At 45.9% G+C, this 16,633-nt stretch overlaps 1 protein-coding gene across 7 annotated transcripts in view; it reads left to right on the top strand.

Moving 5' to 3' along the window:
• The window catches only part of LOC106610784 (palmitoyltransferase ZDHHC14), a 101,511-nt gene that overhangs the window by 35,796 nt on the left and 49,082 nt on the right, over positions 1-16,633 (top strand). For all 7 annotated transcript variants that reach the window (XM_014210352.3, XM_014210350.3, XM_014210346.3 and 4 more), the window contains one exon: positions 10,770-10,930. In XM_014210352.3, the coding sequence (XP_014065827.1) occupies positions 10,786-10,930 (145 nt within the window). In that variant the 5' untranslated portion in view covers positions 10,770-10,785. The remainder of the gene's footprint in view (positions 1-10,769; positions 10,931-16,633) is intronic.

Below are 16,633 nucleotides of genomic sequence, written 5' to 3'. Positions count from 1 at the left end.
AGCAATGTGCTTAATATTAGGAAAGTTGATGGTAAATAAATATAGTAGGCCTATCCTTTAGAAAGCTGATGGGATCTTCCTCTTTTTAATATAGCCATCAAAACTGTGATTTCTCACGCAATTGCATAGCCTATAGAAATGTTGCGCAAATCATGGGCCCTCGTTAAGTGTTTTGATTTGATTTTCGAATACATTTGCGTTGTCAGAGTGATTTAGGGGGACAATAGAGTGCTGAGTACCAGGCAGTTAGTACGTTTGGTAGGCTACTAATGACCAGCAGCATCAGAGATTGGAGAAGCCTAATTACCATGACTAAACAGTCACATGGAATTTGACTGCCTTCATGACTCGTGACCGCCGGCATGGCGGTAATACGGTCACTTTAACAGCCTTAGTCTCAACTCACAAGGTCCAAGTCTCAAGTCAAGTCCCCAGTAGAATGGGTCGAGACTCGAGTCAAGTCCAAAGTCCAACTAAGAGCAAGTCAATCATTTTTTTCAAGTTTAAGTCTGAAGTAAAATAAAAATCTATTCAGGCAATGGCTTTTTCAGCTACACATTTTTGCATATTTATTGAGGCTACCAGACAGCCCTTTTCATTATTTTGTCAACAACAAATCCCAAAATATAAGATTCATAAGTAAATTATAAATTTCAAGCAATTTTGACATACCAAAAGACCAGTAGGCCTATGCTTGTAATTGTTGCTTGATGCCTCTTTGCTGGTGAGCTTGCAAGGTAAACTGTTCATATTCTTGATCACATATTATTTTTGGTGCATGTTCATTTATGGCAATCCTCTCTCGATTGACCTGCACCCGATCCTATAGCTGTTCAACAAATCACCAATCTGTTCGCTAGCTTGGTGGTTTTCAAACCTTTTTGACCTGCGACCCCCAAAAAGGAGTGGTTCAAAGCACGCGACCCCGGCACACGCGCACAGGATGAACACGCGCACAAGATGCAAGAGCCAGAAATAAACATGCATTTTGAGCTGAAAATCATTCATGTTAGTAGTTAATATAAACTAGGGATATCATGTCCCATTGTCACTTCTCTGGAGTCCAGACCAAGAAGGATCATACCGTCTACCTGTATGCAGCGGTGGCTGCAGGATCGGATGGAAAGCATGATCTGTCTGTGGACTTTTTCCTCAGAAATATTGTAACATATTCTGGCAAATAAATTACATCTTCATCCCATAAGTATTGAAGGTAGTGCGATGATACAGCTATCTTTAGACATATAGCCAATACCACCACTGAGGAATATAATTATAACCCACCTATCGGAAATATGGAAAATGATCAATGAAATCATCAGGTAGCCAGACTATTGTTTAGGCAAAGATGCATCTGTAGCCAATTGCTAAATGGTATTTCATATGGATAATGTTAATTTACAGTAGGTATGTATAGGCTTTTCTGTTTTAATTACTTTTTTTTTTAACAAGCACTTTCTGGTCACTAATCTGAGTGCGTTTTTTTTTGCGCACCAATGCTGATGACTGGTCAACAGTCAAGACGAGCAACTTTTTGCTTCTGAAGCACAGATTAGATGTTTTTTTTTATACAAGAATTTGGTGCAATGCCATAGGCCTATGTTAGTGACCAGATTGAATAAGCAAAGGTAGAAATATAAAATACAAATGGTTGTAAATATTTATGCAAATAATATATTTTCTTGATTTCAGTTTCACACTTGCAACCTCCCAGAACCTTCTTACTGCTCTAGCTTACCCGACCTGTGTTGATTGCTAGTTTGCTAGTCCAGTCAGAGGGTTGAGTGTGCATTTCACTAGCCAATCTGGGTTTTTTTGCGTTTTTTTTTTGCAAGTGCGATACTCTCTCTGGCTGCGTGGAGAGTAATCCACAGACACTGTGCCACAAAATGAGTGACAAAACATTACAAAACCTGGCCAGATCATTTCAAGTCATCAGTCAAGTCTTAGTTATTTTATTTTCTATCAGTTGAGTTGCAAGTCATCAAAAAACACTACCACACTGTTTCATCCACACACCTCTACTATTCACCTCATTCTCTGTGCGAGCTAACTTTTCTCTGCAGCTCTGGGAACTTAGTGAAGCGGGAGCTACTCTCACCTTGTCTCTATTACTTAGTCACTTTCTATAGAAGGTCCAGGTTTGGCATGTTAGCCAGCTGCAGGCAGCAACTGCTGCCCGGTTGTGGTATTAATAAAGCCTTCATGATGTAGTGTCCCCTGGACCCTGGCAGCAGCCCCACTGAGGGATGGGAGCGTTTGGAATGGGATTGGCAAGGACCAGGGTGTACCCTAGGGGCAGGCCAGCAGTCCAGGCACGCAGACACCTGATACACAGAACCGGAAAAGACAGTGGCTCGGAAGACTGTCACACCCGCAGTCTGGCCGTCAATACACTCCTCTCACCTCCTGGCCAAGGTTCCTTTAGTTATGGCTGCGTTCAGTTTGGCTAGTCGACGAAACACAATCTGAAACCTGAGATGGTTACATTTTTACCAGCCATTGTGAGAACATTGATGGATCCTTAGCTCTACTGAGCTTCAGCTTTGGACTCCCATCCTCCACTTAAGCACCAAAGCCCAGAATGACATACTTATTAATAGTGTGGCCAGGTTGGTGGGAGTGCTGGCTCCAGTCCTGGCTCTGGCTCTGCACAGTGGGTATGGCCAGGCTTCCAAGGTGTTGCCATCTGGAGGGAGGTGATGGTGATACATTCAGGATGACTTATATCCGCTTGGAAGTTACAGGCCTCTGCCATAACTCTGCTGGATAGTCAAGCACCACAGCTCCCTGCTTCACAGTATCTTTGCCTAGTATGCTATGCTTCCTGGTTCTCACACAGTGCCGTAACTAACAGATGGCAAACATGACTAAAGATAGCCTGCTCTGTCCTCCTCTTTTCACATCTCTAAATCCACATGCGTGAAAGGATGTATGTCACCTCTCTACCACTTGTCACTCTCATCAACCTATCACTGCCTTTTCAAGGCCCTAGCCAGGCCTTTATGATCAAGTGTGTTTTTGCTTGGAATTGATTTTCACACAACAATCAATGAATGAAAGTAGCTTCAGTGCTCTGAACGGCAGTAATGCTTGTCCTCTCGTCGCAGGCATTTTCCCCTCCTGCTGTTGAGTATCATACTAATGGAATAATGGAGCCCTCTCGCCTCACTGGACCCTATCGCATGTCATCTAGCCTCCTCACAACCTGCTCTCTGAGAGACAATAATGCATGTTTAGGATCACTTCTTCTGTGTGGTGAATGGAACAATTTGGGCACAGTTCAATGTTAAGTGATATGTTATTTGTGAAGGACATTTGTTGACGTGTGTGTGTGTGTGACTTACTAACCGTTTTAACAAGTCTGATCAGGTGAAGTCCTTCCTCCTTATATCTTTCAGTGATCATAGCAATATCATAGCACTATCTCTGCTACATCCCTGGTTATAAATGATGTGGTTAACTTTATGGATAAAAGGTAACATTGTGCTGCCCGCTTCATTGATCCGTCAAAGGCTTTCAATACTGTTGATCACTCACTGCTGATTCAGAAGCTTTCCTCAATTGACCTAGACCTGGCCGCATTCAACAGTTTTCAAAATTACATGACAGAACTCAATGTTTATATACTGATGGTGTTAAATCAGGATTTCTGGACATAACAAAAAGTGTCCCGCACTTGTCTATTTGTGGAAAAATCCCCCTGATTTAATTATTTTGTCTTATCACTTATTCACTTATGGCCCTACCTACTAAAAAATGACTTTTTAACAATATTATATGAGCAAATATTATTTATTTGGAACGGCAAGCCAGACAAAATGAAATAGGCCTATTTCTATAATGAATATGAATTCTGAGGGCAGAAATGATTAAATATTAAAGCATTGGACCTCTCGCTAAAGGCTTTATTCATACAAAAACTACATTTACATTTACATTTAAGTCATTTAGCAGACGCTCTTATCCAGAGCGACTTACAAATTGGTGCATTCACCTTATGATATCCAGTGGAACAACCACTTTACAATAGTGCATCTGAATCTTTTAAGGGGGGGGGGATTAGAAGGATTACTTTATCCTATCCCAGGTATTCCTTAAAGAGGTGGGGTTTCAGGTGTCTCCGGAAGGTGGTGATTGACTCCGCTGTCCTGGCGTCGTGAGGGAGCTTGTTCCACCATTGGGTGCCAGAGCGGCGAACAGTTTTGACTGGGCTGAGCGGGAACTGTGCTTCCTCAGAGGTAGGGAGGCGAGCAGGCCAGAGATGGATGAACGCAGTGCCCTTGTTTGGGTGTAGGGCCTGATCAGAGCCTGAAGGTACGGAGGTGCCGTTCCCCTCACAGCTCCGTAGGCAAGCACCATGGTCTTGTAGCGGATGCGAGCTTCGACTGGAAGCCAGTGGAGAGAGCGGAGGAGCGGGGTGACGTGAGAGAACTTGGGAAGGTTGAACACCAGACGGGCTGCGGCGTTCTGGATGAGTTGTAGGGGTTTAATGGCACAGGCAGGGAGCCCAGCCAACAACGAGTTGCAGTAATCCAGACGGGAGATGACAAGTGCCTGGATTAGGACCTGCGCCGCTTCCTGTGTGAGGCAGGGTCGTACTCTGCGAATGTTGTAGAGCATGAACCTACAGGATCGGGTCACCGCCATGATGTTAGTGGAGAACGACAGGGTGTTGTCCAGGGTCACGCCGAGGCTCTTAGCACTCTGGGAGGAGGACACAAGGGAGTTGTCAACCGTGATGGCGAGATCATGGAACGGGCAGTCCTTCCCCGGGAGGAAGAGCAGCTCCGTCTTGCCGAGGTTCAGCTTGAGGTGGTGATCCGTCATCCACACTGATATGTCTGCCAGACATGCAGAGATGCAATTCGCCACCTGGTTGTCAGAAGGGGGAAAGGAGAAGATTAATTGTGTGTCATCTGCATAGCAATGATATGAGAGACATGTGAGGATATGACAGAGCCAAGTGACTTGGTGTATAGCGAGAATAGGAGAGGGCCTAGAATAGAGCCCTGGGGGACACCAGTGGTGAGAGCACGTGGTGCGGAGACAGATTCTCGCCACGCCACCTGGTAGGAGCGACCTGTCAGGTAGGACGCAATCCAGGCGTGGGCCGCGCCGGAGATGCCCAGCTCGGAGAGGGTGGAGAGGAGGATCTGATGGTTCACAGTATCAAAGGCAGCAGATAGGTCTAGAAGGATGAGAGCAGAGGAGAGAGAGTTAGCTTAAGCAGTGCGGAGAGCCTCCGTGACACAGAGAAGAGCAGTCTCAGTTGAATGCCCAGTCTTGAAACCTGACTGATTAGGATCAAGAAGGTCATTCTGAGAGAGATAGCAAGAGAGCTGGCCAAGGACGGCACGTTCAAGAGTTTTGGAGAGAAATGAAAGAAGGGATACTGGTCTGTAGTTGTTGACATCGGAGGGATCGAGTGTAGGTTTTTTCAGAAGGGGTGCAACTCTCGCTCTCTTGAAGACGGAAGGGACGTAGCCAGCGGTCAAGGATGAGTTGATGAGCGAGGTGAGGTAGGGGAGAAGGTCTCCGGAAATGGTCTGGAGAAGAGAGGAGGGGATAGGGTCAAGCGGGCAGGTTGTTGGGTGGCCGGCCGTCACAAGACGCAAGATTTCATCTGGAGAGAGAGGGGAGAAAGAGGTCAAAGCACAGGGTAGGGCAGTGTGAGCAGGACCAGCGGTGTCGTTTGACTTAGCAAACGAGGATCGGATGTCGTCACCCTTCTTTTCAAAATGGTTGACGAAGTCATCCGCAGAGAGGGAGGAGGGGGGGGGGAGGGGGAGGAGGATTCAGGAGGGAGGAGAAGGTAGCAAAGAGCTTCCTAGGGTTAGAGGCAGATGCTTGGAGTTTAGAGTGGTAGAAAGTGGCTTTAGCAGCAGAGGCAGAAGAGGAAAATGTAGAGAGGAGGGAGTGAAAGGATGCCAGGTCCGCAGGGAGGCGAGTTTTCCTCCATTTCCGCTCGGCTGCCCGGAGCCCTGTTCTGTGAGCTCGCAGTGAGTTGTCGAGCCACGGAGCAGGAGGGGAGGACCGAGCCGGCCTGGAGGATAGGGGACAGAGGAAATCAAAGGATGCAGAGAGGGAAGAGAGGAGGGTTGAGGAGGCAGAATCAGGAGATAGGTTGGAGAAGGTTTGAGCAGAGGGAAGAGATGATAGGATGGAAGAGGAGAGAGTAGCGGGAGAGAGAGAGCAAAGGTTGGGACGGCGCAATACCATCTGAGTAGGGGCAGAGTGAGTAGTGTTGGATGAGAGCGAGAGGGAAAAGGATACAAGGTAGTGGTCGGAGACTTGGAGGGGAGTTGCAATGAGATTAGTGGAAGAACAGCATCTAGTAAAGATGAGGTCAAGCGTATTGCCTGCCTTGTGAGTAGGGGGGGAGGGTGAGAGGGTGAGGTCAAAAGAGGAGAGGAGTGGAAAGAAGGAGGCAGAGAGGAATGAGTCAAAGGTAGACGTGGGGAGGTTAATGTCACCCAGAACTGTGAGAGGTGAGCCATCCGAACTGGTTCTCTAGCAGATTAGTTAGAATGGCTCACCCCGTGTTTGATACTGTATATACAGTGCATTCGGAAAGAACTCAGACCCCTTGACTTTTTCCACATTTTTTTACGTTACAGTTTTTCTTCATCAGTCTACACACACTACCCCATAAAGACAAAGCAAAAACGTTTTTATTTTTTATTTTGCAAATGTATAAAAATAAAACCTAATAAACCAAATGTACATAAGTATTCAGACCCTTTGCTATGATCCTCCAAATTGAGCTCAGCTGCATCCTGTTTCCATTGAACATACTTGAGATGTTTCTACAACTTGATTGGAGTCCACCTGTGGTCAATTTAATTGATTGGACATGATTTGGAAAAGCACACACCTGTCTATATAAGGTCCAACAGTTGACATGACTTGGTTTTTGCTCTGACATGCAATGAGGTTGAAGGAATTGTCCGTAGAGCTCCAAGACAGGATTGTGTCAAGGCACAGATCTGTGGAAGGGTACCAAACAATTTCTGCAGCATTGAAGGTCCCCAAGAACACAGTGGTCTCCATCATTCTTAAATGGAAGAAGTTTGTAACCACCAAGAATCTTCCTGGAGCTGGCCGCCTAGCCAAACTGAGCAATCGGGAGAAGGGCCTTGGTCAGGGAGTTGACCAAGAAACCGATGGTCACTCTGACAGAGTTCCGCTGTGGAGATGGAAGAACCTTCCAGAAGGACAACCATCAACCTTCAAAATAGCTGCGCAGCGATGCTCCCCATCCAACCTGACAGAGCTTGAGAGTTTCTGCAGAGAAGAATGGGAGAAACTCCCCCAAAAAGCTGTGCCTAGTTTGTAGCGTCATACCTAAAGAAGACTTGAGGCTGTAATCGCTGCCAAAGGTGCTTAAACAAAGTACTGAGTACTTATGTAATAGTGATTATTTCCGTTTTTTTATTTGTGAAACCCTGTTTTGTCTTGTCATTATGGAGATTTATGAGGGGGGGGGGGGGGGGAAGAATGGAATCACTTTTGGACTAAGGCTGTAACGTAACAAAATGTGGAAAAAGTCAAGGGTCTGAATACTTTCTGAATGCACTGTATATACAGTACCAGTCAAAAGTTTGGACACACTCATTCAAGGGTTTTTCTTAATTTTTTTACTATTTTCTACATTGTAGAATAATAGTGAAGACATCCACACTATGAAATAACACGTATGGAAACATGAAGTAACCAAAAAATTGTTAAACAAATCAAACTATTTTTATATTTGAGATTCTTCAAAGTAGCCACCCTTTGCCTTTATGACAGCTTTGCACACGTTTGGCATTCTCAAGTTTCACCTGGAATACTTTTCCAACAATCTTGGAGTTCCCACATATACTGAGCACTTGTTGGCTTGTTTGTCCTTCACTCTACGGTCCAACTCATCCCAAACATTGCCTCTATGGCAATTCAGAAAACTGATTGCGGACCATATTACTGATGAATGTGTTTTTTTTTTATGTCTGTTTTCTGTAATTCAGGGCTCATCTGTAAAAGAGACCTTTGTTTCAGTATGACTCCCTGATTAAAAATAATACAAAAAATTAACTTCTCAAAGTATTGTCATACAAGACGTGCTCTCCTTTGCCTTTCATTTTTTCCTTTTTGTATTTTACCCCCATTTGTCTCCCCAATTTCGATCTTGTCTCATTTCTGCACCTCCCCAACGGGCTCGGGAGAAGTGAAGGTGGAGTCATGCGTCCTCCGAAACATGACACGCCTAACCACGCTCCTTAACCTCTCTAGGGTATGTGGGAAATCGTCCCACCTAGTCAACAGCCAGTGGAATCGAGTGGCGCGATATTGAAATACCTTAGAAATGCTATTACTTCAATTTCTCAAACATGACTATTTTACACCATTTTAAAGACAAGACTCTCGTTAATCTAACCACATTGTCCGATTTCAAAAAGGCTTTACAACGAAAGCAAAACATTAGATTATGTCAGGAGAGTACCCAGACAGAAATAATTACACATCCATTTTTCAAGCTAGCATATAATGTCACAAAAACCCAAACCACAGCTAAATGCAGCACTAACCTTTGATGATCTTCATCAGATGACACTCCTAGGACATTATGTTATACAATACATGCATGTTTTGTTCAATCAAGTTCATATTTATATCAAAAACCAGCTTTTTACATTAGCATGTGACGTTCAGAACTAGCAAACATACCGAAAACTTCCGGTGAATTTACTAAATTACTCACGATAAACGTTCACAAAAAACATAATTATTTAAAGAATTATAGATACAGAACTCCTTTATGCAATCGCGGTGTCAGATTTTAGCTTTTCGGTGAAAGCACATTTTGCAATATTCTGAGTAGATAGCTCGCCATCACGGGCTAGCTAATTTGACACCCACCAAGTTTTGCGTTCACTAAACTCAGAATTACTATAAGAAAAATTGGATTACCTTTGCTGTTCTTCGTCAGAATGCACTCCCAGGACTTCTACTTCATCCACAAATGTTGTTTTGGTTCAAAATAATCCATAGTTATGTTCAAATATCCTCTGTTTTGTTCTTGCGTTCAAGACACTATCCGAACGGTGACGCGCGGACGCGTATCGTGACAAAAAAATTCTAAATATTCCAGTACTTCCAAGCATGTCAAACGCTGAAAATGTAAAATGGCCTCTTCACGTGCACACGCTGTTTTTCAGGCAGGGGCTGCAAAGTCATCATTCAACGTTCTGGCGCCTTCTGAGAGCCTATGGGAGCCTTAGAAAGTGTCACGTTACAACAGAGATCCTCTGTTTTCGATAAAGAGAGTATAGAAGGTCAGAGAGGGCACTTCCTGACTTCCTGTACAGAATCTTCTCAGGTTTTGGCCTGCCATATGAGTTCTGTTATACTCACAGACACCATTCAAACAGTTTTAGAAACTTTAGGGTGTTTTCTATCCAAATCAAACAATTATATGCATATTCTAGTTTCTGGGCAGTAGTAATAACCAGATTAAATCGGGTACGTTTTTATCCGGATGTGAAAATACTGCCCCCTACCCTAGAGAGGTTAACACAAGCCAGTTTAACCCAGAAGCCAGCCGCACCAATGTGTCGGAGGAAACACCGTTCAACTGGTGACCGGGGTCAGCCTGCTGGTATCCAGCCTGCTCAAGGAGTGGCTAGAGCTCGCGATGAGTCAAGTAAAGCTCCCCCCCCCCCGGCCAAACCCTACCCCGGGACATTGCTGGGCAAATTGTGCGCTGTCCTATGGGACTCCCGGCCACGGCTGGTTGTGGCACAGCCCGGGAATGAACCCGGGTCTGTAGTAACCCCTCTAGCTCTGTGATGCAGTGCCTTAGATCGCTGCGCCACTCGGGAGCCCCGTCGTTTTTCCTGTTAAAGACAATGACGTAGTGGTGGAGAGTCAACTCTTGAAGAATTTATTCCTCAACAGGGACAGAGAGAGAGGGGAGTGTCACAGTATAGGCAGGTCGGCCACCAGGCAGACAGTCAGAACCGTGCGCTAGGCCTATCTATCGGCAATCAAAAGCTGTATCTCACAATGGAATGCTGTATCTCACAATTTCTTGGGTTGCAATGTCTCGCAACTTCAGTAAAGCAGGGCCTATCATCAATGAATTGGCTTGGATATTCTACACACAACAGACTGAAGACTGAACACACACTCGCGTCATTAGCGAAGAGAAAGGGCAGGGGTATAATCATTAGGCCAAACAAAAAACAAGAGATTCTATTGGACAAATTCAGATGCTTCGTTCCGTTTGCTTCCGTTTTAAGAAATGTTTTGCAACGTAATAGGAGTAATGAATACGCCTGAGGCAAGCCAGCAGTAGGGAGAGAGAGGTGTCAGGCGTTAAAAAAAACTGGGGTGCGCATATGTCTTGTTATTCTGTCTTGCATTCAAATTCCCCAGAGTAGCCTCAAGTTTGCCTCTTCCTCTCTGGTTTTATTTAAATTACACAACTTTCCCCAGTACTTTATAGCCTATCGTCTAGTTAGGCTATAAGATGAAAAATGGAACGTTTTTAGATAAGAGGTGATGAGTCTCCGTGTCTAATATCTACGCACTGCTTTGAAATGGGGCTTGGTGTGGAGGATAATTCGACCCACTTCCGACCCAACACTTTTTCCTGTCCTGCGAACATACGCCACTGTTTCTTGTGATGGTCATGTGTTTGGCTTAGTGCATCCTGCTCTGAATACTACAGTATACTGAAGATCTGTATGAGTCTGACTCTGGCCCTTTCTCGTGTTCTACCCTAGCTGTCCGTTCCTGTCGATGCAGATCACGCCAGCCATCCCAGTGATAGGGGGGGTGCTGTTTGTCTTTGTGCTGGGGACTCTCTTCAGGACCAGCTTCAGTGACCCAGGGGTCCTGCCCCGAGCAACGCCCGATGAAGCTGCTGACCTGGAGAGACAGATCGGTAAGGAGACCTCTCTCTATTCGCTCTTTGTCACATTTCCTCTTTCTCCCTTCTTCTTAATCCTCCCTCTCACACTACCTCCTCCTTTTCCTCCCTCCCTCCTTCTTTCATGTTTCCTCCTCTGTACATCCACCCCTCCCTCTCTCCTTGACCTCCACCTGCTAGGCCAAGACCAGTGGTCTTGTTGTTAGTTGTCTGACTGATGCCTCTCCCTCAGGGGCTGCTGTGTTCCATTTTTCCCCTGGCAGGTCACATACAGTGCATTCGGAAGCTATTTAGACCCTTTGACTTTTTCCACATTTTGTTACGTTACCGCTTTATTCTAAAATCGATTAAATATATGTTTTTCCTCATCAATCTACAAACAATATCCCATAATGAAAAAGCGAAAACAGGTTTACTTTTTTTTTTTGCAAATGTATTACAAATAAAAAACAAATACCTTATTTACAAAATGTTCAGACTCTTTGCTGTGAGACTCGAAATTGAGCTCAGGTGCGTCCTGTTGCCATTGATCATCCTTGAGATGTTTTTACAGCTTGATTGGAGTCCACCTGTGGTAAATTCAATTTATTGGACATGATTTGGAAAGGCACACACCTGTCTATATAAGGTCCCACAGTTGACAGTGCATGTCAGAGCAAAAACCAAGCCATGAGGTTGAAGGAATTGTCCGTAGAGCTCTGAGACAGGATTGTGTCGAGGCACAGGTCTGGGGAAGTGTACCAAAAAATTTCTGCAGCATTGAAGGTCCCAAGAACACAGTGGCCTCCATCATTCTTAAATGGAAGAAGTTTGAAACCACCAAGACGGCCAAACTGAGCAATCGGGGGAGAAGAGTCTTGGTCAGGGAGGTGACCAAGAACCTGAAGGTCACTCTGACAGCCCGCTTGGAGTTTGCCAAAAGGCACCTAGAAACTCTCAGACCGTGAGAAACAAGATTGTCTGGTCTGATGAAACCAAGATTGAACGCTTTGGCCTGAATGCCAAGTGTCACGTCTGAAGGAAACCTGGCACCATCCCTACGGTGAAGCATGGTGGTGGCAGCATCATGCTGTGGGCATGTTTTTCAGCAGCAGGGACTGGGAGACTATTCAGGGTCGAGGCAAAGATGAACGGAGCAAAGTACAGCAAGATCCTTGATGAAAACCTGCTCCAGAGCGCTCAGGACCTCAGACGGGGCGAAGGTTCACCTTCCAACAGGACAATGACCCAAAGTACACAGGGGTGGCACTGTACTGTACTGGCGCACTGGCTATGAACAACAGCACTCCTCATTTGGACAAATTATAAAATTATTGTTTTTAGAGAATAAACAAACTGAAGGCTGTGGGAACTTGTGAGCCCATTACATCTTCAAAACTACATCTCCCATGATCCCACAGCACAGTCCCTCTATCAGCTCTGTAGTTCATCCCAGGATCACCTACCATGCCCATGTCTGTCATTGGCAGCATCCATACAAACGGCCTCATGCCCAGATCCAAGGGTGTATCTGTAGTGGTGTGCCAAGCAGTGATTAGCTGCTGTCTACATCAACAGATCTTTCTATTTATCTGTTCTTAATATAAACCTCTGAATCCAGCTATCCCACAATGGTGATTTTAGGACCATGTTAGGGACTACCCATCCACCCCCAAGCACAGACTGAGCACCCCTCCAGTTTATGAAATCTACGGTCCTGATTAATGTTGCCCATACATTAACCTGGCTAGAATACTGGCTAGAGGTCCTTTGTCAGAAATGCCAGATTTAACCCACTGAGAGAAAGGTCACTGGCTTTTCCCATAGTGAGGAGAGAGAGGGAAAAAGCCCTTAAATGTAATGTGGATGACATACTCTGACTGTCAGGTTCTTCCTCTCTCTCACTCCCTTAATCCCTCCACTCCTTCCACCTCTCCCTCATTCCCGCTCTCTCTCTGGTTCCCACTGTTGCCCAGTACTCCAGCCATGCCGTGGCTGGATGACATGCAGACACATTAAAATCTGGTAGCTCTTATACTGATCCAGCTCCCACAATGAGTAGGCATCTTTCTCTGCTTCAGACTCACTCTTTGTGTTTTATCTCTGTCTTCACCTTTATATTCCTTGACCCCCCCTCCCCTCCCCCATCTTTCTCTCAGGCCAAGTCACAATCTCACATGAATCTTTCTGGCCTCTTCCACCATCTCTACCATCTCCCTTTCCATCTCTCTCTGTCACACGCACGCACACCCACGTCAGGGCTCAGGCTGTATTTCTTAGGCTGTATTTCTTAGGCTGTGTGTGTAAATGGCTGGCTGCTCCCATCCATCCTCAGCCCAGACAGCCATGCTCTTTTCCAGCAGTGCACCCTTATATGACTTGACACACACACACAAGCGCACGAACACACACACACAGACACTGACTGCACGTCCCTGAGAAGACGAGCCTCGTCTTCAGAGGGGGCTCTCATTAGTGGAGCTGAAGCTCTCCCGCTCGCTGTGCTTCACGGCGTTAGGAGACGTGAGTATGCGGCGTTGTCATAGCATGGTATGTTATGTATTCTCTATTTCACTGGATGAATGAGCATTCTACAGCCCGCTCTGCTACTGGTGTTAGAGGTGCTTCCTTTACGACGCACGCTGTTATTACCAAGCCTTTTTTACTGTCAGTGTTTACAGGGTTGGAACCGTGCAGACAGACTAGAAACTCTCTGGAAACTCGCTCATGTCATCAACTCCCTCCCTGCCTGGGTTGATATTGTGGGAAAATACCAAAGTCTGCTAGTCAGTCTGTAAAAAGGCTGATACAGACAACTCAGATTTGTGTGGGTTTTTATTTTTACAAGCCTAGCCGTGTTGATTTTTGAAATGTACTACCTGGCCTATGATGGACAACGATAAAACACAGTATCTCACCTATCCGATGTATGTGACAATAAAATACAATAAGTCATTGTTTATTTGTCAGTTTGAGTCCATTTTCCTGGTAGTGTTGTTGAAGGTAACGAGCAGTGGGTTCCAAGGACCAGAGCTGGTGTTGCTGTGTGAGAGTGACTAAATATAGGCGTATTAACTCATGGGACTGGTTCCTGGACAGGGAGTGAGGCGGAGAGGGAGTGAGGCGGAGAGGGAGTGAGGCGGAGAGGGAGTGAGGCGGAGAGGGAGCGAGGCGGAGAGAGAGAGGCAGAGAGAGGGAGCGAGCGAGATCTCTCTGCTTCAGCGGCCTTCACAGTGTGAGGGAAGGAAGAAATTTAGATTGTTTCTGCCTGCTGTGGTCAGTCGCATTTTGCAGAAAGAAACACAGTCAGAGTGTATTAGTGGTCCTTAAAATGATACCTACTGATGCTTGGCGTGACATGACGTGCACACTGTCCAATTTGTCTATGGCCTAAGTGCTTGTTAGATTGCCTAGCTTATAGTGTTATGACAGTGTGGCGTGAGCTCTCCCTAACTCCTTGGAAAGATGACACAGTCAGTCAGTCAGTCAGTCAGGTTAAATTAGAATAGATCACATAGTGAAGTAATGTTTGACCTCAACTTGAACTGGTTCTTCCTTAATTGCCAGCAGCCTTCTGAATAATTAATGCTCTTGTCTTCCATTCAAAGAAGTAAAGGACCTCAGTTCACCTCTGGTATTGATCTGTTGTGAAACTACAGACAGAATGGGACGGAACAAGGTGCCTATTCATCGGTGCCCGATGTCTGGGATACAATGTGTGTCCTATAACAGGAAGTGCGGTGTTGTGTCCTGTGTTGTTGTAGATGTTTGCTGGATGGACACATCTGTATATCGTTAGGGGAACCACAGAGGGGAACTGTGGTTTGCTGAGAGCAGCAACTTTCTCACTTTCACTCACTCACTCTTTCTCTCCCTCAATAACTCTCCACCTCACCACTCTCCATCTCACTCCCATCTCCGCTGGGCTCAGTGGCTAAAGCCTGCTGTGTAAATCAATGGGCCCCTGTCCTGACTCCTGTCCTGTCCCTGCTACACTACATTACCAAAACTATGTAAACACCTGCTTGTTGAACATCTCATTCCAAAATCATGGGCATTAATATGGAGTTGTTCCCCCTTTTGCTGCTATAACAGCCTCCACTCTTTTCGGAAGGCTTTCCACCAGATGTTGGAACATTGCTGCTGGGACTTGCTTCCATTCAGCCACGAGCATTAGTGAGGTCGGGCACTGATGTTGGGCGATTAGGACTGGCTCGGAGTCACCTTTACAATTCATCCCAAAGGTGTTCGATGGGGTTGAGGTCAGGGCTCTGTGCAAGCCAGTCATGTTCTTCCACATCGATCTATACAAACCATTTCTGTATGGACCTCGCTTTGTGCATTTGGGCATTGTCATGCTGAAACATGAAAGGGCCTTCCCCAAACTTTTGCCACGAAGTTGGAAGCACAGAATCATCTAGAATGTCATTGTATGCTGTAGCGTTAAGATTTCCCTTCACTGGAACTAAGGGTCCTAGCCGTAACCATGAAAAATAGCCTCAGACCATTTTTCCTCCTCCACCAAACTTTACAGTTGGCACTATGCATTCGGGAAGGTAGCGTTCCCCTGGCAACCGCTAAACACAGATGTGTCCGTCAGACTGCCAGATAGTGAAGTGTGATTCATCACTCCAGAGAACGCGTTTCCACTGCTCCAGAGTCCAATGGCTGTGAGCTTTACACCACTCCAGCTGATGCTTAGCATTGTGCATGGTGATCTTAGGCTTGTATGCGGCTGCTCGGCCATGGAAACCCATTTCATGAAGCTCCCGACGAACAGCTCTTGTGCTGACTTTGCTTCCAGAGGCATTTTGGAACTCGGTAGTGAGTGTTGCAACCGAGGGCCGACAATTTTTACGTGCTTCAGCACTCAGCGGTCCCGTTCTGTGAGCTTGTGTGGCCTACCACTTTGCGGCTGAGCCCTTGTTGCTCCTAGACGTTTCCACTTCACAATAACAGCACTTACAGTTGAACGGGGCAGCTCTAGCAGGGCAGACATTTAACGAAATGACTTGCATCCTATGACGGTGTCACGTTGAAAGTCACTGAGCTCTTCAGTAAGGCCATTCTACTGCCAATGTTTGTCTATGGAGATTGCATGGCTGCGCGCTTGATTTTTATACTCCTGTCAGCTACGGTTGTGGCTGAAATAGCTGAATCCACTAATTTGAATGGGTGTCCACATACTTTTGTATATATAGTGTATGTGTGTACTGGATATGATAGTAGGGGAACTCTCCAGCACAGTCAGCCTAGTAGATCAATCTCCACTTGTTAGTGCAACTCCTTTTTCCAGGCATCCTGTTTGTCTGCCCGTCTGCCATGTTTAGCAATGCAGGCCCTGGGCAGAAGTGGCATCACTGCAGAGACTGAGAATCTGGCATCCTTCAGGTGGGTGCATGCCAACTCCAAAAGCTCTCAGAAAGACATTACCAGAACGACGGTGGAGATGTCTCTTCCCTCTGGTCTCTTCTGCTGTGCGTGCCAGAGACCGAGTGTAGACGAGCCAGTAAAGGTCAGGTGGATGTTTCTAAAGCCTGTGGCCACGCTAAACTCCTGCTCCTCTCCCTGCAGAGGAAGTAGGTGGTGTGCGATCGGCTGAGGAGGATGCACTGACATTTAGGGTTCGTTGGTCGCAGCCAGACCCGATATGATTATTAGGGTTTCCCACAAGGCTCGTGAGAAGTTAGAACAATTCAAGTGTTTGTGTGAGTGCATGCTGTGTGTGGTCGAGAAATG

This window comes from Salmo salar, chromosome 09 (genome assembly GCF_965601325.2).
Source record: "Salmo salar chromosome 09, fSalSal1, whole genome shotgun sequence".
Taxonomy (NCBI): domain Eukaryota; kingdom Metazoa; phylum Chordata; class Actinopteri; order Salmoniformes; family Salmonidae; genus Salmo; species Salmo salar.
This window is presented reverse-complemented; position numbering and strand designations above follow the sequence as displayed.